The sequence below is a fragment of the Thermobia domestica genome, chromosome 1 (assembly GCF_964235325.1).
Source record: "Thermobia domestica chromosome 1, izTheDome1.hap1.1, whole genome shotgun sequence".
Taxonomy (NCBI): Eukaryota; Metazoa; Arthropoda; class Insecta; order Zygentoma; family Lepismatidae; genus Thermobia; species Thermobia domestica.
The window spans coordinates 85,488,773-85,510,871 of record NC_137454.1 but is presented as its reverse complement, the minus strand read 5'-3'; the positions used below and the strand labels follow the sequence as shown (position 1 = coordinate 85,510,871).

Sequence of the window (22,099 nt, the reverse complement as noted above, 5' to 3'; positions counted from 1 at the left end):
GGTTCCCGTGTAATTGATATTTGGCATACTGTAGCTACTACTACTACTACTACTACTACTACTACTACTACTACTACTACTACTACTACTACTACTAATAATAATAATAATAATAATAATAATAATAATAATAATAATAATAATAATAATAGCTGAGAGAGAGCATGCATTTCATACACTTGTGTTTCTTTTTACTTTCGAGCAACGACGAGAGGAGACATGCCGAAAAAGTTGTTTTCGGTTTTCGTCCGTTCTCCCGATATATGTATAAACACCTAGAGACTATATCTTCTAACCAGACACGTAGCCAGGATTTCGTGAAGGGGGTGTCCGTGACATGAAATACTGTGATCATCACACCAGGGGCTCGATCATTCTAAACTATTTTACTGGAACATATATGGGTTCGTTTAACCAGGATTTCGTAACGGGGGGGGGGGGCGTGATATGAGATTCTGAAGGCTCAGGAGCTTGATCAATGTAAACTACTTTACTATCAACATATATTGGTTTGTTAGGACAATAAAATGAGGATATGCTTGTAAGTATTTTAATAACAAACTATGAAGAAATCTCGAGTAATAAAAGAATTAAAAAAAAAGTATTGAAAAAGATTTTACAATATTTACGTTACTTTCTTTGTTCATTCAAATATAACAATTTTCCTTTCATTATGATCTCAACTATTATGAAAAGTACATATTTACTATTATAAAAAGTACATACTCAATAATGTCTTGTAAAATATTTTACAATATCTGCGTTGCTTTTTCTGTTGAATCAAATGTTAACTTTCTTTCCATATATTTTTTTTGTTTTTATTATTCCGTCAACTACTGTCGATTCCAAATGACAGGTTAAAGAAGCCGTAGAAAATTGTTTTTGAAATAACATGTTTGATTCCGCAAGGATGCGATGACGAAAAATTATGATAAAAAATGTCCACGCTGTTTCACAACTGCACTATGCTTTCGGAAGCTTGAAATCTCCCTGACTAGTAACAGAAATTCTGAGAATTCTGTAACTTTTCCAGAAATTTCAAATTCCCTGACTCTTCCAGGATATCTCGCTCACCTCGCCACCCTGTATTGCAAGTAATACAAATCTCCTCATAAGAAAGAGTAGCCAAAAGCTTCCTGTAGGTTTTTATTATTATTTTTTTAACGCTGATCCTTCTTTTTCTCATTTCATTTTGTATCATTCTTCCTTATTTTTTTCATTTCTGGTCTCGAAGGGGGATCCGGATCCCCCGGCCCCCCCCCCTTGGCTACGTGCCTGCTTCCAACATATCGGAACCAAATTTTTAATTTAAGATCTTCGTAAAGTTTCTAATGGGTTCGAATTTTCTTCCTATCTTCAAAATTTCTTCCTATCTAGGTAGTTTACCGAGCGAAGTAGCGCAAGTGGTAGATTGTTGGCTTCGCATTCGGGAGGTCGTGGGTTCGAATCCCGCTGCCGACCATCCTGACTGAGGTTTTCCAGGGTTTCCCTCAGTCCTACCAGGCAAATGCCGGGATGGTACCTACTAAACAGGCCCTGGCCGATACCTTCCCAAATCCTTTCCATTGTTGTTGTTGTTGTTGTTGTTGTTGGATATCCAGTGTAAAATGGCCTCTGAGCTGTATCTGGTGATTGTTAAATAAATAAAATAAATAAATAAAAAACAAGGGTAGTTCACTGGAGGACGAAAATCGAAAAATTGAGATTTTATCGAAAAAAGTTCTAATGATTTTGTTTTATTTCGTAAATATTTATATCATTAAAAACCCTATAATGTGCGGTAAGTCATTTTTCTAGTGAATATTCAGAAGAATTTACTATTGAAATGAGTTTTGTTTAAACATTTTTTTTTCTTTTTCGGAAAAGAAAAGCAGTTCAGGTGATTTCATAAGTAATATTTCACTATAAATGAAATATTATTGACTTGACTAAATTTAAAAAAGTGAGATTAAGGTAGTTTAGTCCGATGGTTTGAGCTTCTTAGGGGTACTTAAAACCTCTTTGTGGTGTTCAAGGGTGAACTTAATCTCTCTAGTTGCAGATTTAAGTTTTAATTTATTTTGCTGAGTCATAGTCACTGCTAAACTGAGAAATTAATTTATGAGAAGAAGGCATCAAGTAATTACATCAGAAGTTGGGGTAGATTTCACCCCGGAGTTTTTAATGGATTTGTATTTCCTAAGCCTCAAAATATACACAATCACCAAGTTCCATTAATACTGGATACATTTTATGATAGTTGCTTTGGAACGTACTCGTAGATACCTACAGACAAATAGACAGACATGCAAATGGATGATGAGCCAAATGGTCAAATGGTAGAAACTCGCTTACATTCATTTCAATAGTCAGTATTAAACAAGACTATTTAATATCGATTTGTTAGAAAAGATAACTGTTGTAAAACATAGTAAAAATAGTTTTTTTTTTTTTGTAAAATCTTTATTGCAGTATTATTTTACTTTTTACTATTCTTCTCAGGGATCAAAAGAAATGAAATTATTCTCTGATACCTTGCTCCAGTCCAATTATGAGAATCCATACTACCAGAATGAAGCAAGTAAGCACGAAATGAAATCTACATTTGATATAAAGGTGAGTTGTAGTTACATTGTATCTATATTCACAGAAATCAGTGAATCAGTTAAGATAACGACATTTTGCATGTTAACTTTTTACATTTTAATTGCATATCTCAAAGTTGCTGAGTTGCGTAAGAGTAAGTGCTAAGATGCACATGTTGGGAACAGTTAATCTGAAGTTCCAAAATTGAAGAAAAGAAAGGAGATACGTAAACTTTGATAATCAAAATATTAAATATGCATCAAAATATATAAGTAGATAAAATAAAGATCGTTGTTTCTACACAATTAATTAACTATTCGTTCAAAATAATACAAAACTAAGTGATGAAAATATGGTGTTGGAGCATTAAAATATATGTGCTGCCTAGCGTTTCCTACTGGTGTTATAATTGTGTGTTGATGGAAGTAGCAAATTTTGAAACATCTTTTGACAAAGTTTCATATATCGGGTGTTGCAAAATAAGTGTTACAACTCTTGGGAGGTGACTCCTGTCACTGAGACAAGAAAAAAAGTTCTCTTCAATTTTCTGCTATCGGACATAGTTTCAGATCTACAAGGTGCCGAAAGCGTGGGAAAATGACTTTCGGACGCCAATAGTTCGGAAACTATCCAACATAAAGAGGGCGGGTAAGCAATTCACTGAAGAAGTCATACCTGCTCTATTAAATTTTGCATGTTTCACAATCCTACCGTGCACGCGCAAGGGATTCCCCAAAGGAACGTAGGGAGTCCCGGATAATCTGCCAAATGAAACTTGGTTAAATGGATATGAATTGATAGGCTATCTACCAGGTAACAATAATTCGTTTGTCTTAAGTCGTTATCTGGAACGAATACAAAATGGCGGACTCCTTTATGCCCGTTGTGTGTGGTTGCATAATCGCCAGGAACGGATGCTGGCCAACAGTGACGTTCTGAGTATTAATTGTAGCGAATTTGTACTCAAATGCTCTAGAAAGACAACTGGAGTGTCGGTAGAGCATAAGAGGTGAAGCAGGGTGATTCACATGTGTGGAAACACTTAACGAAAAATGCCCAGAAATGCACTCATACTCAATAAACGTGAGTTCAAAGCGTCGGAAATGTAAGGATTAGCGTCAAGAACATGAAAGCCATTGCCAATTCACCAATAATATTCCCTCAAACCGATGCAATATGATGTGCATGGTTGCATACCAATAAGGATGAGGCCAAGTTCAAATTGTGCAATGGACTCACAAAGAAACTGGGTAAACTAAAGGAATGTCACTAGTGGGATCGCATGATCGATATTGAAATGTGGCCAATATGTGTATTGATATCAACATGTAGCTAATGGACAAATGTCAACATGTCGCACTACTGCTGGGACACCATCTCACGTGCGAAAACTAGGAAAATAACGTTGTACATTCTGCTATTACATCTGGTGCACCTTTTGGTAGAACGTAACTAGAACACGATTGTATCAATGTCCCTCTTTGTTTCGGACATTGTCCCACAGTCGACACATATGGAAAGAAATCTCATAATGCATGGTTCAAATTCTGATAGAGCGTGAAAGTAACAAACTTGTATCATGTCCCACGTCTTCTGAGACATATGACGTACTCGAAATATAGGAAAATACCTCCAGAAATTCGTATCTTACACACAGTGCACATGCCAAGACAAAGACGAAAATGAACCGATTTGGCACATTTAACACTACAGCTGGAACACCATACATATGGAAAATAAAACGACATGAGAAATAGGAAGACACGTCTTAAAGCTCTGATTGTTTATAACCGTGCAGTAGAAGTAACAAAATGAAACACACAAGTATGTCGGGAGGCTGTACAAGAGAGCTTTCCAAACAAAGTGGGTACTCTTCAAAGAAATGAATACAGAGAAAGTGAGGCTCCTTCGAGCCATTGCCAATTCACCAATAATATTCCCTCAAACCGATGCAATATGATGTGCATGGTTGCATACCAATAAGGATGAGGCCAAGTTCAAATTGTGCAATGGACTCACAAAGAAACTGGGTAAACTAAAGGAATGTCACTAGTGGGATCGCATGATCGATATTGAAATGTGACCAATGTGTGTGTTGATATCAACATGTAGCTAATGAACAAATGCCAACATGTCGCACTACTGCCGGGACATCGTCCCACGTGCGAAAAATAGGAAAATAACTACTCGGGTCTTGAATCTGAGGCCGTGGGCTCCCAGTAGGATTGGAAATTGCGACCACGCGAGCAAAAGCGAGCGTTCTAGCCCTGAGGTTCGAAGGAGCCTCACTTTCTCTGTATTCATTTGTTTGAAGAGTACCCACTTTGTTTGGAAAGCTCTCTTGTACAGCCTCCCGACATACTTGTGTGTTCCATTTTGTTACTTCTACTGCACAGTTGTAAACAATCAGAGCTTTAAGACGTGTCTTCCTATTTCTCATGTCGTTTTATTTTCCATATGTATGGTGTTCCAGCTGTAGTGTTAAATGTGCCAAATCGGTTCATTTTCGTCTTTGTCTTGGCATGTGCACTGTGTGTAAGATACGAATTTCTGGAGGTATTTTCCTATATTTCGAGTACGTCATATGTCTCAGAAGACGTGGGACATGATAAAAGTTTGTTATTTTCACGCTCTATCAGAATTTGAACCATGCATTATGAGATTTCTTTCCATATGTGTCGACTGTGGGACAATGTCCGAAACAAAGAGGGACATTGATACAATCGTGTTCTAGTTACATTCTACCAAAAGGTGCACCAGATGTAATAGCAGAATGTACAACGTTATTTTCCTAGTTTTCGCACGTGAGATGGTGTCCCAGCAGTAGTGCGACATGTTGACATTTGTCCATTAGCTACATGTTGATATCAATACACACATTGGCCACATTTCAATATCGATCATGCGATCCCACTAGTGACATTCCTTTAGTTTACCCAGTTTCTTTGTGAGTCCATTGCACAATTTGAACTTGGCCTCATCCTTATTGGTATGCAACCATGCACATCATATTGCATCGGTTTGAGGGAATATTATTGGTGAATTGGCAATGGCTTTCATGTTCTTGACGCTAATCCTTACATTTCCGACGCTTTGAACTCACGTTTATTGAGTATGAGTGCATTTCTGGGCATTTTTCGTTAAGTGTTTCCACACATGTGAATCACCCTGCTTCATCTCTTATGCTCTACCGACACTCCAGTTGTCTTTCTAGAGCATTTGAGTACAAATTCGCTACAATTAATACTCAGAACGTCACTGTTGGCCAGCACCCGTTCCTGGCGATTATGCAACCACACACAACGGGCATAAAGGTGTCCGCCATTTTGTATTCGTTCCAGATAACGACTTAAGACAAACGAATTATTGTTACCTGGTAGATAACCTATCAATTCATATCCATTTAACCAAGTTTCATTTGGCAGATTATCCGGGACTCCCTACGTTCCTTTGGGGAATCCCTTGCGCGTGCACGGTAGGATTGTGAAACATGCAAAATTTAATAGAGCAGGTATGACTTCTTCAGTGAATTGTTTACCCGCCCTCTTTATGTTGGATAGTTTCCGAACTATTGGCGTCCGAAAGTCATTTTCCCACGCTTTCGGCACCTTGTAGATCTGAAACTATGTCCGATAGCAGAAAATTGAAGAGAACTTTTTTTCTTGTCTCAGTGACAGGAGTCACCTCCCAAGAGTTGTAACACTTATTTTGCAACACCCGATATGAACTTTCTATGGCGATCATAAAATCAGCGTTTCGCTCCACAGGAAATAAAGCAATCAAACAGAAAGTTTGTGCTTGTGTATTTTAGGGGTAAACGTGCCACCAGTTTCAATCATGTCCTGAATTGACTTCTTTCTCCAAAGCTATCGTCGCTGGTCTAGTAGCTAGAGCGCGCATATTTGACGCACGAGATCCCAAGTTCGATTATCGGTGCGAGATTTTCAAATTTGAACGCATGATGCTGTTCGAATTCCATCTCAAACTGTACGTCTCATATAACCTTGCGCTAGAACGGGACGCTACACTTCAACAAATAAACAACAAGAAATTACTGGTGTTGTTAACACCACATAAATCAAAAAGGAGTCACAAATAAATAAATAAATAAATACGACATAACGTTGCTTATACAATGTCATGTACGATTTAACAAATGAGACACCACGCTTGTTTCATTTGTTTTGATTTGTTTTCCCTACTACAGTTTAATCTAGCACCCGTGTACAGTACGATGCGTATTCATTCAGCATATTATTTCTCATAGTTTAAAAAACTAGTAATTTTGCAAGATGATTGCAATTTTTTAACTTCTTACTACAACTTCTATTCTAGGTTAATCTTTGGAAGGTCAGATAGGGACAATTGTTCCCTCACTGAGTTTGAGACACACACATACATTTTAATCAGTAGTATAGTAATATACTTTAGAAAAATGAAGCTACTTATCTCAATGTAGTCTTGCCTCCCCCCTCCAAGCATAACCTCAAATGTCGCTGCTGCTCTGGAACATGTTCAATAATTATTTATGGGCCTAATGCAGAGTTGTTTTGACAAATGATTAGCGTTATACTAAAGATCTGACTATTGCAGGAAACATATGTTAGTCGAACTTTTTAGTATGACACTAATCACGCGTCAGAACATCTTTGCATAAGGTCCTATGTGTCTTGGAATTGATTAGGAGGATGAACAACTTACCATGTCCATGTGTATGAGATACCATACACATGGATATGAAGTATAGAAGTTATATTGTTAAGCTGGTTTAGCGCAGCCTCTCAGCTATTATCCACGCTGCACGCGTGTCAAGTTTGGCACCCATCTCGCGGAAATCTTGCTCATTCCCAGATGTTGGGTGATAATTCGGTTGACGCTTGCAGTAAATAAGTTCACTGTCTCAGCAATCTACCTGATAGTCATTCGTCATGATTATTCGTGATGACTTCGTGCACTGACAGGCCTTCCTGATCGAGTGTCATTTTCAAAGGAGGTTCTGACCCTCTTAATTTGGCTGCCCGCTTTTCACTGTAGCATATGAAGGAGCACTCTCATCTAAAGTAGCAACCCTGTTGGCGTGGATCTCCTGTGGCTTTAAACCTTTCTTGTGGCGATATTCAATAACAGTTCTCGCCTTCAATTTCTTCATTTGGTCACACTTTGCTCACTCTTCCGCTTTCTGAACCTGTAAAGTCGGCATTAATTCCAAATTTGGTTACATCAAAGGAAGATTCAATATATACGGCCTAAAAGTATTATTAATGCATGTCTAGTTTTATTTCTTGGTTAGGCATAGCATTTATAAACAACTCTTGTGAACTCTACAGAAGTAAATTTCATTATGCATTCCTATCCTATATTGACGTAACATTTCCATTTATCAGATATGAATTAAAAAAAAAAAAAAAAACTATCAGATTATGGTATAATAAATGAAAAAGGCGAGTTCCATAAAAGAAACTAAAAAAAAAAGGAAAGCTTCTAACTGTAGATCTCGCAGTTTGTTTAGTTTCTTCCTAATATTTCTATGAAATGTGTCTTTTGTGTCTTAATGAACTATAAAATGAAACATTTATACATCACTATCTAGTGTTGATCTTTACTTTTTCTTAAACAAAAAACTTGAGACTGTGTTTCAACCTTTTTCAGCTACCAACACACACACTAAAAGTCTAATTTTAAAATGCACAGTCTGTATTTGTAGGTTATGAAGTTAATCAAAACACTCAAATGATACTACCGTACTCTTTTACATAGCGTAGCGCTTCGATACTATTTTTTATGAATATTACATAATTATATATGATATACCAAGTAGAACTGAGCGAGCTTATCAGGAATTAGCTAATGCCAAGTACGTGAGAAGAATCACCAGCATGCATTCCTCATGGATACAATTGATTCTTGTTCTCCGCTTAGAAAATTAAATCTTACTAAAGACATAATAGGCGTTTAACTTTCTGTTCTGTTATGAATGTATACATTTTTTACTAGTTTTCCTATTTTCTGAGGTATTATAGAGAAAAGTAAATTTCTAGGCTAGCTCCATCGAATGTACTACTTTTAATAATTACATTCGAATTTACGTTATGTGTTAATGTTAATTGTGCTAATACTGTCCACTTGATACAAAATGGACTATTAACGCAGAAATGGCAGAAAACGATTTGAGATTGGTTTCATACTTTATCAACGAAATTAAGATATTTAATAAACTCTACTGAAGACAGTAAAGGGGGTCACACGAAATGTACGTTTATGAATAAATGGGATTGCGTTTATAATAAAGATGAAGGATATCTAAATATTTTTGCCTAGGTGTTTATGCAACTCGTAACTCTTAAGTGTTTTGAGGGTTGTATATTACCTTTACGCCAAACTTGTATTTTGCGAATGAATGGCCTACGGATAGCCATCGTTACCCTTGAAAATGTTAACATATTGACTGTATTAACGAACTAGGCTGAGATAATTGGTCTAGTTATCTATTGCGAAAAATATAATTCAAGAATTCGCTTTCGTTCATGAGTTATCGTTTGGAGTAACGGACAGACGAGTATATTAACATTATTATCTTCTAAGGCCTGCAAAGTTCACAATTCCGTCACAATTCGGCTCATAGCTTATGACCAGTAATATTCTCTCGTGGGAACATTTCTTTTTAGTTTAACGTCCCATGATGACGCACCGAGCGCAAAGGAGCCCATAATCGTAATACGTATGAATGATAATGGCTAAGTTACCAAAGTGGGAGAAAACAGGAGAACTTCGAGAAAATCCACGCACGCGATGTTTGTTCACCAATAAGCCTACTTCGCGGCAGCTGCGATGAAACCATAAACCAGAGTTAGGTGCTGTACTACTGAGCCATTGTTAAAAAAAAAAAAAAAAAATCTAACATGAAACAGTTTTTCCGCCGCCATTTCATAACATCACATTCGCTCTTTAACCGTAGCAAGGTTCTGCTGCAGATGACCTTTAACTTGCAAAATAAGCGAAGGTTACTTGTGAAACTTAGAAATAATATTTCTAACTAGCAGCGTTCACCCCGCTTCGCTGCGGTCACCCCGGAACGCAATAAACTTTGTTACTTAGATAATTTTTACTTTTTCGCTTTCAAGTGATATGATAAAAACCATAGAAGATTGCAGTAAATCTTAACATTATATCGCCTGTCATTTATGTTAACCCGCCCCGCTTCGCTGCGGTCATCCCGGTGCTGGCATATTGTAAAAGTGTCTGTAAAAATAAGCAAATCAATTAAAAAATTTTAAACAGAAGATTCAAGCTATTTTCCGCTGTATATCGCCTGTCATTTATGTTAACCCGCCGAGTGACACGGTCATGCGGGTTGCATATAAATACGTTTATTTTTACCTATGATGAACTAATAACAAAGGATTTGTACGTTATGGACACTTGAATGGTCAATTATCTCAAGACACTGGTAATTAAAAATTAAAGTGATATGATAAAAACCATCTAGGGTCCAAATCCTAATAACCCCCCAAAAATGAAAGAAATTGGTTCAGCCGTATTAGCGTGATGAGCGGACAAAGGATTTTGTACGTTCTCTTTTATATATATAGATAGATAATAAAAAAGCAATTCTATCCTTAACATCTTTGCGTACTTAGCTCAATATTAACGACAATTAAGATATTACTAAATTCTCTATATATTAATTTCAATCATCGTAAAACGTCCTTTGCACTGCAGAAGAATTATTATTTTTTTATTATTTCAATTAGTTTTATAAAGTTCCACGTGAATTCATCATTCAATTCGTTTGACCTAAAGAGCATAAAACAGTTAGCAAAGAGCATAGCATGCTAAACTTATTTTAACTTCTTTTATCCTCATAATAGGGTCATGACACAACGGAGTTACGAGCTTTATTCTTCTTCTTGGAAATGAGTCTTCATCCAGAAATTGAGGTAAGAATGCTCTTAAAGGATACTTACAAATATACATTTTTTCTGAATATTAAATGTTTTATTTTTTAAGTAAAATAAACCTATTAATGTCTACAGTATGTTATGGGTAAAACTGATATGAGGTTAATAAACTTAATTTATGACATAGTAGCCTAAGTTTACTTTTTTGCTTTTATGCTGGAAACAACAATGAAAGATGAGAGCGCCTTCGTACCTGAGCGGTTAGCGTATGCACCCTTGGCGTGGGAGACCCCAGGATCTCATGTGGTTTGGATTGCACATTAATCAGTAGGGCAACGTCTCATATAGCCTCCCTGCTGAAAGGGGTGTTAAACTCAAACCTAACTCAAGTCAATGAAAGATAAAAGATGATTTGATTAGCAAGTCGTCCCACACGATATCAACGTATATTGAAAGGTACAGTATCAACGTTCGCCTGGTGAGGCTGAAATAAAAATTCTACAGAAACTTCAGCCAGGGTTACCAGCTGTATATTTCGAACCTGCAAAAATCTAGGCAAACGTGACTGCTCAATTCACTCAGTGCCTGCCAACCTCCCGAGATTATGAGACGCTAACCGTCTACCTTGACCCACTCTGAAAACTATTGGTTGTTTCCATTTTAACTCTTGTATGTAAAACTACGAACAAATTGACCTTTATTCAACTTTGGACGTTTCATATAGCCCAATCGCTGAGAAAGGAAGCTAAATTCTAAAACAACCAACCAACAGTTTACAAAAGGTCAGCCCGATTTGCTTTTCGGCATATGAATAAGTAATATACGAATTTAAGATGATAACATGATGCAAACGAATAATATTCTTCCCTTAACTTGAAAAATTGCACTTAGAAGCATATTCTTCCTCTGAACCTTGTATTTTTTTTCTAATGCAATATTTTAATCATCTAACAGTATTTTATACTCAAAATATACGGATCCAAATTACCAAAGGTATGTGTTTACACTGAAAAATATGTCCAGTGTGTACAAGGATTATCTACTACAATAAATATAGAATCTTCATTTATCTAAGTTTAAAATGTGATGATTTTACAGGACAAATTTTATGAGGAGCTGAATGATATATTTGGCAACTCAGGCCGTAGATCTGAGTCGCCAAATGCTAACAAAAATCTTAGAGAACTTGAGATCATGGAAACATACATCAAAGAGACTCTGCAACTTCGTCATTCAACTGCTGTGTTTGGAAGATTAGTTGGGTCAGACATTCAAACAAGTAAGTCATCTTTCTATTATAAAATAGGTGAATTATAAACATTATAGGACGTAAACAAAGTATTCACAGCTGATATACGACTAAAGAGCTCTGATATATTTACAAATTAAAATTAATTTCAAAAAAGTTTATAAAATTTTGATCGTAGTTGAATGTGGCTCTTAAGTCAGTTGACACTAGCGGGTTAATAGACTCTAGTTTGACTATGTAGTATGTATTTGACTAGAGCCAGGGGAGGAGAAACCATCAAGCAAAAAAGGCACGTGCTTAGGAATTAAAGGGAAGGGGGCAACACTCAAATTTTCCACAACTGGATTTCCCGTGGTCCGTGGGCCGAATACCGAATTGTGCAATATTGTAAATGATGTGGATGAACCACGATCTGCAAAAGGGGTCCTAACACTAAATGGAAAAAAAAAAGAAGATAAATACGATAATAACAAGAGAGCTCAAAGTGTGCATACCTCCGCCGAGTCATGAAATTGAAAGAGAAAAGATGCTCCACGTTGCCTAGATAAAAGAAGAGGAAAACTGTTTATGCAGTATGTGAAATTTGTACCTATACTTTCTGTACAACGTCAGTGAATAAAATAACTCTCTCTCTCTCACTCTCACACACACACACACACACAAACACACACAATACATACATACATACTTCGTCAAAAACGTGACTTCCTTGGTGGATTGAGAATAATAATAACGGTACTGAAAGAACTAATGATTGATAATAGTAGCAATTGAAGATATGATAAAACACTTTCGAATTTTAAAAAAAACTGGGAAAAAACTTTTCATATATCAGGTAGTCTAAAAAGTACTAAGTCTTTTGCGCACGAGATGGTGTTGGAGTTCCAAATCTCAGTTTATATGAGTCGCATCGGGACAATCTTAATGCCATTTGACAACTGATAATTGCAGCAAGTAGATGAGCAAAAAGTATTGGAATCCTTGTAATCAAACGTAAGATATTGCATTGTGAAGATGAGTGAACTTTCCGCAAAACCGCGCAACGTTACACAATATTATTTCGATAAAGGCGCAATTGCCGCGCAGATCCGTGAAGAAATTTGTGCTGTTTATGGAAAAGATATATTATCAAAAGCAACAGCTAAAAGAATGGTGCAGTCGCTTTCCGTTGGATGATATTTTGGCAAAAGTCGAGCAAGACCGACGTGTAAACAGTCCACCATCACCAATGACCTAAACATCCTTCACTAAACAGTGTTAAACAATTTGGGAAAAGCTGGCTATAAAAAGATGCTCAACGTTTGGGTGCCACGTGACCTGATTCAAAAATATTTATTCGATTGAATTTCTATCTGGGACTCTCTGCTGACTAAGCGGTTATGAAATTTGATAATGATAACCTACAACGTATGAAAAAGATCTTGGTCGAAGCGAGAAGAAGGTCCGTAAATTGTGACAAAGCCCACATCTGACGCCCAGAAAGATTATGCTATGCATTTGGTGGGATTGAAAGGGCATCATGCATCACAAACTGCTGCCGCCGGACAGAACAATAGACTTGGTCTTCTACTGTCGACAATTAGCGCTAGTGTGCCTAGGAATTCAAAATAGACGGTAGTAACTGGTCAACAGGAACAGGCAGCGCCAGACCTTATACATTTTTAATGACCGGTCAGAAATTGCAAGAACTTGGCTGGAGGTTGTGACATATGTATCGTTTAGCCCTACCTGGTACCGTCTAAATATATATATTCTTTTGGTCTCTGTAAAACTCTCTAATTGATGTTACGTTAGTTTCAATAAAAACTACGTGACAGTTTTCTTTAATAGCGTCGGAATTACTATGTTGGCGGAAAAATTGTCTGAAGGTCATTGAACAAAAGGTGCATAAATGGTTTCAAATACCTTAAAATCAAAATAAATGTATTTTCGCTTATGAAATCCGAAGGTTCAATAATTTTAGACAATCCTATATTACAAGGCAACCAAAAAAGTTCTTGCCGTTCTAGAGCGGTTTCAAACAAAGGGCAATACAGTGGGTATAGAACGCAACGTTAGGTTTTGTCAACGTTTCTGCAACTATATTCTGATGATAAAACTCGGCCGTCGTGGATGCAAAGAAGTCCATGAGTGCGTCCTCATTTACGAAGGATCTCCCACAGACGTTTGTCAAGTTAAAATCACCACTTACTATTAAATTAAAAATATAATAACCGTTAGTACTGGTTAGTACCGCAAGCACAATGTTAGTACTCTCACCCATGTAAAGATATTAACGAATTAAAGTGGTGATACTCACTTGACGTCAAGCCAGAATCGTCACTTTTGTAAATATTATCCAAATTATACAAAAGTGTTGTCAATCGTTAGTACTGGTTAGTACTGCAAGTACAACGTTAGTACTATCACCCATTAAAGTTATTAACGAATTAAAGTGGTGATTCATACTTGACGTCAAGCCAGAATCGCCACTTTTGTAAATATTGTCCAAATTATACAAAAGTGGTGTCAATTGTTAGTACTTCGTTAATACTGGTTAGTACTGTAAGCACAACGTTAGTACTATCACCCACGTAAAGTTATTAACGAATTAAAGTGGCAATGTTCACTTGACGTCAAGCCAGAATCGCTTTTTGTAAATAATTTCCAAAGTATACAAGAGTGGTTAAAGTGCTTCGTTAGTACTAGTTACTACTGCAAACACTAAGCTAGTACTCTCGCCTATTTAAAGTTACTAGCGAATTAATATGGCGTTATTCATTTGACGTACGTTTGTGAAGTCAAAATCGCCACTTACTAATAATTAAATTAAAAATGTACTAATCGTTAGTACTACGTTAGTACTGATTAATGATTTAAATCAACACAATGTGAGGACCCCATTTGTTCTAGCGACTAGAACGTTTGACTTCGGTTCGCGTGGTCCCGAGTTCGATACCCGGTGAAGGTACAGTTGAACTACCGAAGTGGTTCGGATTCCACTATGATCTGTAGTTCCACGTCTCCTTTAGCCGCCCTACCATAAGAGTGGGACGTTAAACTAAACCAAACCAAACCAAAACTCAACACAATGTGTAGCTATAGGCTATTTAACTGTAAGTCCTTGAATAATTGCATATAGCTCTATGGTATAGATCGAGTTTGAGGTGGTCGGTGGTCAAATTAAAACAAGTGAAGTGTAATTAGGATGTATACACAAATTAGAACTTTTAATTAAGAACGGTTTTAATCTTAAGCAGTGAAGCCATATCTAGCATCTTGGTGCTAGATCTAGCATAATCCACAAGCATTTAGCATCTAGCATCTTGACTTTAGCATCCTGGCCAAATCTAGCATAATTTTATTTTACCCTTTGTTAAAAAGAAAAAGAACGAAAATTTAGATGGTATAAAGACCGTCGGGAATTATTCTTTTTAGTTGAAGCGATGGTTGGAGAAATGAAACCAGTCAGTATTTCTGCGGTTGTAATTTTTTGTTGAATTCAGAGCAAACACAAATGTTCAAAAATAGCAAAGGTGACTGCAAAACATATTTACTTACTCATAGTTTTATTACTGCCAACTGACACCTGAATGTGTGATTATCTGGGATGTTTCTGTTCCTTTCAATTTACAACTTGAGAGGGAAGGGATTTGAGCGTCAGAGGACAACTAGTAATACACTAAAAAAAATGCTTCAGGGCTGAGTCGGAAGCGGCATGTTGTATATATATTTCTTAAAATGTTATCCATTCATAAAATATAAATTCGACCATCCTCCCCTATAACGTGCCATTTATCATCATTCCTAACAGCGTCATATTAAATTTGTACATGAATACAGTTAATACACTTCATTAAAATAATGAAGATAAGTAGGGGCGTGTCTTTAAAATTAGTTAGGAAAGATAATTTGAAAATCTGGCATAATTTACAAAAATCTAGCATAATTCAGACCCGTGTTTGGCATCATCGTGAGTCTCGAGTGTGGCAATCCTGATCTTAAGCGTACACCAGACCTACGGCTTAGAGGGAACAACTAATTTTAATGAAAAATTAACAGTTACATTTAATTTCAGTTACAATTTGCATTTACCTGTATTGTTGTAACGAAAACTTTGATATTAATATTATAAGTAGCCCAAAGACTATGAAAAACGACGTCTTTTGAAAACATTCTTCCACCATAAAACAAACTACGAGTAATTTTAAAATAGTTTGCAGTTTAACTGTTATTGGTACTATATTTAGAATAATGTTTAGCAATTTATTTAAGTTGGCAACACCGCTTTAAGTAATGTAACTGCGACTTGTAATTAAAACCACTAAAAAAAAAAACTATTGTTGTAGTGTTATAGAACCAAAGCAATGAATACTCATAAAAATTTAACAAAAATACGTCATTTTGAGCAGTATAACAATCACTACCCATTTGTATCTCTGAAACGGTTTGAAATAACTGTTGTAAATTGCATTATGATCATTTAAGTCTTTTGGAAGCATCTACATGATGAGAGGTGATATCTCAGCACGTTTTCGAAGTAAAGTCTTTAGAAAAATTTAAATTTTCAATTTCTTGTAACTTTGTTACTTCATTCATTTGAAATACATTATACGATGATCACAGTATTTGATGCTAAGATACAATTGATGCGCATGGCACCGTCCATGTTATTTGAGTCATTAGAGATCTCCAAAATGTTCATGTTAATGCTACTGTATTGTCCTTTGTTACACTTAATAATGTATGTAGTATTGTGGCAGTTGCGGATCTAGAAGGTAAAAACTAGGGGTGGCAGCTAGTACCCCACTGTAAACTTTCAAAAATATATAAATAATAGCTTAAATTATTTTGTCACAGAAAAAACTGGGGACCTAGCCCCTCCCCGGCCCTGCCCTAGATCCGATACTGTATTGTGGTTTCATTTAATATTTAAATTAGAAATATGTAATACATTACGTAGTGCAATTTGTGAAAATACTACTTAAGCTGCAACACTGCTTGTTTATCTAGTGGTATTGCAGAATATCTAGATGAATTTCCCCTTCAATATTTCACCCAACATGTACAAGATTTCAGCATTTTTAATATATACTAGCATATATTACCCGCTTCGCTGGGTTGAAATGAAAATTTAAATGCACAACTCCGTATCTCATGTGTTTAGTACCTGTGAAATATGCTGCTTTCGTTTTTAATGGCATTGATTTAAGCAACATCGGAAAGATCATTGATCATTTCGACGACCCCGAAAACCATGGATTCGACACTAATATTGGTCATTTTCGATCATTTATATATATTGGGCCATGGCATCGGAAGTGTCACCGTTATCTCAACCACCCCAAAAAATGTAGATCCAGCACTAATATCGGTCATTTTCGATCATTTTTAAATATCTCTTTCTCCCCCTCCCCCAAGTGGCGGGGCTGATTTTGGATTTAAGAAGGATCGGAAATGCCACTGTTAACTTGACTGATCCCGAAAACTATGGATTACACATAATGTTGGTCATTTTCGATTATTAGCTCCCCTCTCCTCCTCCATGCTGCGGTACACGGCATCAGAATGTCACTGTTAATCTCAGATACTCCCAAACTATGGATTCGGCACTAATATTAGTCATTTTCGATCATTTTAAAATGTTTATCCCCCTCCCCTACGTTTACCCTCCCCCTCCCCAACTATCAGGGCTGAACTTGGATTGAAACAGCATCAGAAGTGTCACTGCTTCTCTCATACACCCCGAAAACTATGGATTCAACACTAATATCGGTTATTTTTTATCATTTTTAAATTTCTCTCCCCCTCCCCTTCCCCTACGTTGCATCGTCAAAGTGAATGGCATAAAGCAATCCCTGCTCCTAAACTCATGTATGTTGAAAATTTGATTGAGGTTGGTCGGATAGTTCAAGAGTTATTAAGTTACAAAAATAGTCACTTTCAGTCTTATATGCATTGATTTTTATATATCTCCTCCTCCTTCTACTCCCCTATGTTGCTCCGTCAAATTTAAATCATAAAAATGATCCCAGATCTGAACCTCATCTATATTGAAAATTTGACCAAGATCGGTCGAGTGGTTCAGGAGTTATTAAGTTTTAGTTATTTTATACCCCTCCTCCACCCCCTCCCTTTAGGTTCTACCATCAAAGTGAATAGCCTAAAACCAGCCCAGCCTCGAACTTCATCTATGTTACAAATTTGATCGAGATCAGTCGGGCGGTTCAGGAGATTTAGAGTCACGAACATAGTGGTTTTCAATTATATATATATATATATATATATATATATATATATATATATATATATATATATATATATACCTATATATAAGACGCCGATCCAAAGGGAAGGTTATAGAGGATAAGCCTCCCTTGACGCTCAGGTATACACTGGATAAAATTGACTTCAATCCTACTTTCTTTACACTGGATAAAGCGGCAAACTATGGTTGAGTCCTTCCCTTGACCATACCATATATATAGGGGCGGATTTAGGGGTGAATCGGTGCACCTGCACCTTCATTCGTTGCAAATATACACTATCTAAAGTGACAAGTTAGCAGCGAAAATAGCAAATTTTCTGAAAATTTCTGACCTTAAAAAAAAAGCGCAGTTTTGTAAAAGTAATAGTTTAAATTAATTTTCTGAAGGTTGAAGGAAAAGGATTCTTTGAGATCAGTCAGCATTTTATATATATGCAGAGAGAGTAGGCTATATACATCAGCAGTGGATATTTTGTTTCGGGAGAGGCTTGAGGAACAAGTAAGAAACATTTGTGTTGTACGTGCAATGCGAAAAAATATCACAAATTTATTTTGGAAGGTGCATGAGCCCGATAGCCACCCCCTAAATATGCCACTTTACATTAGTCATTCGTTTCCATATTATCTAACACAAAAACGAAACAAATTTTGACTAAAGGCAATTTTAATAGCTATCAATATTCAAGAGGAAATCGAGACTTTCGAGACAGCTGAGTCTCGTCTCGATTTACAGAGGTCTATTTCGGTCTCGGTCCGGTCTCGAATATATAAACGTCCGTCTCGGTCTCAGTCTCGTTTCGGTATATAAAAGTCCGTCTCGGTCTCGATATCATCCCTAATAATGATTTACCACCTGTTAGCATCCTCCCACAAACTATTGTTTGCTTACAATCTAAATATCTATCGCAGTATCTCCACGGAATTAGACGCTATTTCTTTGCAAAGCGACATAAATTTTATTTTCCAATGGTGTGAATCAAACACCAGGAAAATGAAATATGTGCGCAATGTATATACTATTAATCAAACACCAATTAAGAGAGTGGATTATATAACCGATCTGCAGTCAAACCTATCATTCGATATTCATGTCAACGTAGTAGTTGGTGAGACCTTTAGGAACCTCGGCTTTGTGATGAGGTTAGGAAGTGATTTTTCTAAGATCAATATCCTCCAAACACTATACATTGCCTGTGTAAGGTCTAAGGTTGAATATGCAGCGATAATATAGGGTATTAATAGTAAGAATTTATATTTAAAAAATCGAAAATGTTCCAATAAATCTGTGTGCTTTTTAACATGTAAAGAAACAGGGATATATCCAAAGGAAGATCTTCGAAGCAAACATTCATTACAATCACTTGAAAGCAGGTGGACTCATTTTATTTTATCTTTCTTACATAAAATAATTTATAGTTCAGTAGATTCAGAATATTTGTTATCAGAAATCAAAATTCACGTCCCGCATAGAGCAACAAGACCCCACAATGGCATGTTCCTTCTCTCAGCACAAATTACTAGTGCATTGGATCTATCGCCTGTCAGAAAAAAAAAAAAAAAAAAAAAATATATATATATATATATATATATATATATATATATATATATATATATATACATAATATGTCACAAGAACACTCAGAAATAGACATTTTTAGTTATAGACAGAATTTTACTCTAAATAAATAAGATGTATATCAAGTCACATGCATTTTAAACTATTTTACCGTTGTATTATTATGTTGTCATATGTGTATTTTAAAGAATATTATCATGATGGAAAACTAACTAGGCATTCACCTGCTGTTTTCTGAAATAAATAAATGAACTGCTAGTGTTTTCTCCGGAGCACGCTACTTTCGACAGGCTGTCAGATGCCAATAGTTGAAAATTGAAATGGTTAGCTTTTTTGAGAATTTTTCAGAATTACTAAGGCTCCTCACTGATGAAAGGAGCCATAGCTAATAGTTTTACCAAAACAGAAAGGGTAAATAAATACGTACAACCATTTCCTGAATTCTTGTACGTGCTTTTTCTTATTCACATCTTCCTTCGCCACCCATTTCAGGGTATTATTTTGGCCACTGACCTCCAAGAACAAATCGCGGGAAAAAGTATTATGATTTCTTTCGATTGAATACATTTTGTGAACGCGATATTTATAGGTTCATATTCTTGAAGCTGCGCCTTGTGGGAAAGGTAACGTTTTTTTTTTTTTCCTTCCAGTACCTCTCTTATCAATATGAGTCAGCTATTATTTCACGAAATACTTGTTCTTTGAAACACTGCTCCTCAATGAGAACGTGTCCCATCCAGCGTAAGCCGCAAGGCAAAGTGGTGATTTAAATGTCAAGATACATTACTGTAGGAATATACATAGCTTCTGCTTGTATACAAAGGATGAATAGTACTAGATGCTTTGTCTGCTTGTGCATCTAATGCGGTCTTGTTCCAGCGGATCAGGAACAAGAACGCCGAAAATCCTCATTGGGGCAGGTAACATGCTGTGCAGTATAAAAATGATCAACCAGGTACTCTTATTGTATCAACATCTGTGTAATAAGTAGTATCTTTGTCATGGATAAATACAGGCGCTTTCTTTATTTTCCAGACAACAAACTATAATGTTAATCACGACTGAACATACTGAAACTGACAATAAAAATAAATTCTCCACTTTAATATGAATTTAATGGCTTTTTCCATAAATAGCACATAGCACTGAGCTTTAATGACGTAATATGAATCAAAGTAAGTAACATTATGACTTAAGAAGGCTGGAACTTCATTATCAGAGAAAAATGATTATTTAAGGCAATGACGTAAGCAGAAATTCGTCAAGGGGATTTAAGCTTCCAAATTCATATAAGTTCAATACAGAAAATAATTACTCATTCTTATTCTATCTTACTAAAGACGAGAGAGTTTAAACTCCGACACTCCTCCTTGCTAATTTCACTGATTTAAGGTGGATCACCACCCGGAAGTCAGTGCATATTATAGCTCATTCCTTTAACTATTGCGAAATGAAATGTTACATATTATAAATATTATACTATAAGATAGTTACAATTCAGTTACAACACAAGACACTGATTCATTTCAATGTGCCTTCTGATATCGAAAAAGACACAAATACAAGAAAATATTTAATTCATTTTACAATAAGCACACAAAATGGCACTTGCTGTTAGATCTTACTAGTGCTCAGTTTTATGAAATGTTTGTTTGAATGTGTAAAGTACTTTAAAGTAACGATCTTATTACGAAATAGATATATTGTTTGACAGCTTTTCGTGTTATGTTTCATATTTTATTTAAATATTAATTTATATTTAAGGAAATAGATTTTGAGAAGAAACTTGCGCTGAACGCCATAATGCGTTGTTGCTAAATTTGTACGTTTTCTATGGTAGTCGCAATAAGAAAATTCCTGGATTCTAGCGTTGCAGTTCGAGAAGCGGAACTTTGCTGTGAATTCGGTAAGGGTAGAAAACTAATTTCTGCAGTAAGTATCCAAATAAAATTCCATGATTACTTCCTTTATTATCTGATATCAGTAAACACTCGGCACTATCTGGCAATACCACACTATTCAAGCAGCGTTTCGCACAGCACCGAGAACATTTAGTGACCCACCTTAAAGAGAAAAAGTAAACTTTTTTCTTCACAAAACTTTTATACAGAACCAAGATTAAAGTTCTTTAATTTATTAAATCCTATTTTACTCTTAAAGTAAATATTTTGTTTTGACAAATCAACCAAAGTACTTTAATAAATTACTAGCATCATGTCCGTTCTTCGTACGGAAAGAATAAGGTTTATAAAAATATTTCATATATGAGCAAATTTTCTAAATTTAAAACACTTATTAATAGAATTTTCATTTCACTGGAATTACGTAAACCTTCACACAAGCTCCTAAACAACTTTTCAGAACGCCAAGGCTGATCCAGCCGTTTTTTCACAACACAGAGTAGTGGTAATTATCAATTCTTTCCATAAAATAGTTATTTTTCATTCTATGAATTAGCTCTGTTTGATGTCAGTTTTCGTGGGATCTTCAGAGAATATTCAATTGTCCGTTTTATGTGTTAAAAACGAATGACTGTAGATTATCTTGTATCTATGATTAATTTG

General features: G+C 35.9%; 1 protein-coding gene and 1 long non-coding RNA gene across 3 annotated transcripts in view; one reads left to right on the top strand and one right to left on the bottom strand.

Annotated features, from left to right (window-relative positions):
* Positions 1–22,099, top strand: part of LOC145686939 (cytochrome P450 4d2-like) — a 41,105-nt gene that overhangs the window by 5,245 nt on the left and 13,761 nt on the right. For both annotated transcript variants that reach the window (XM_081760551.1, XM_081760552.1), the window contains exons 2-4: positions 2,482–2,595; positions 10,434–10,502; positions 11,562–11,742. In XM_081760551.1, the coding sequence (XP_081616677.1) occupies positions 2,494–2,595; positions 10,434–10,502; positions 11,562–11,742 (352 nt within the window). In that variant the 5' untranslated portion in view covers positions 2,482–2,493. The remainder of the gene's footprint in view (positions 1–2,481; positions 2,596–10,433; positions 10,503–11,561; positions 11,743–22,099) is intronic.
* Positions 19,674–22,099, bottom strand: part of LOC145686965 (uncharacterized) — a 109,875-nt gene continuing 107,449 nt past the window's right edge. Inside the window, exon 5 of the long non-coding RNA XR_014131658.1 lies at positions 19,674–21,598. This is a non-coding gene — a long non-coding RNA (uncharacterized LOC145686965). The remainder of the gene's footprint in view (positions 21,599–22,099) is intronic.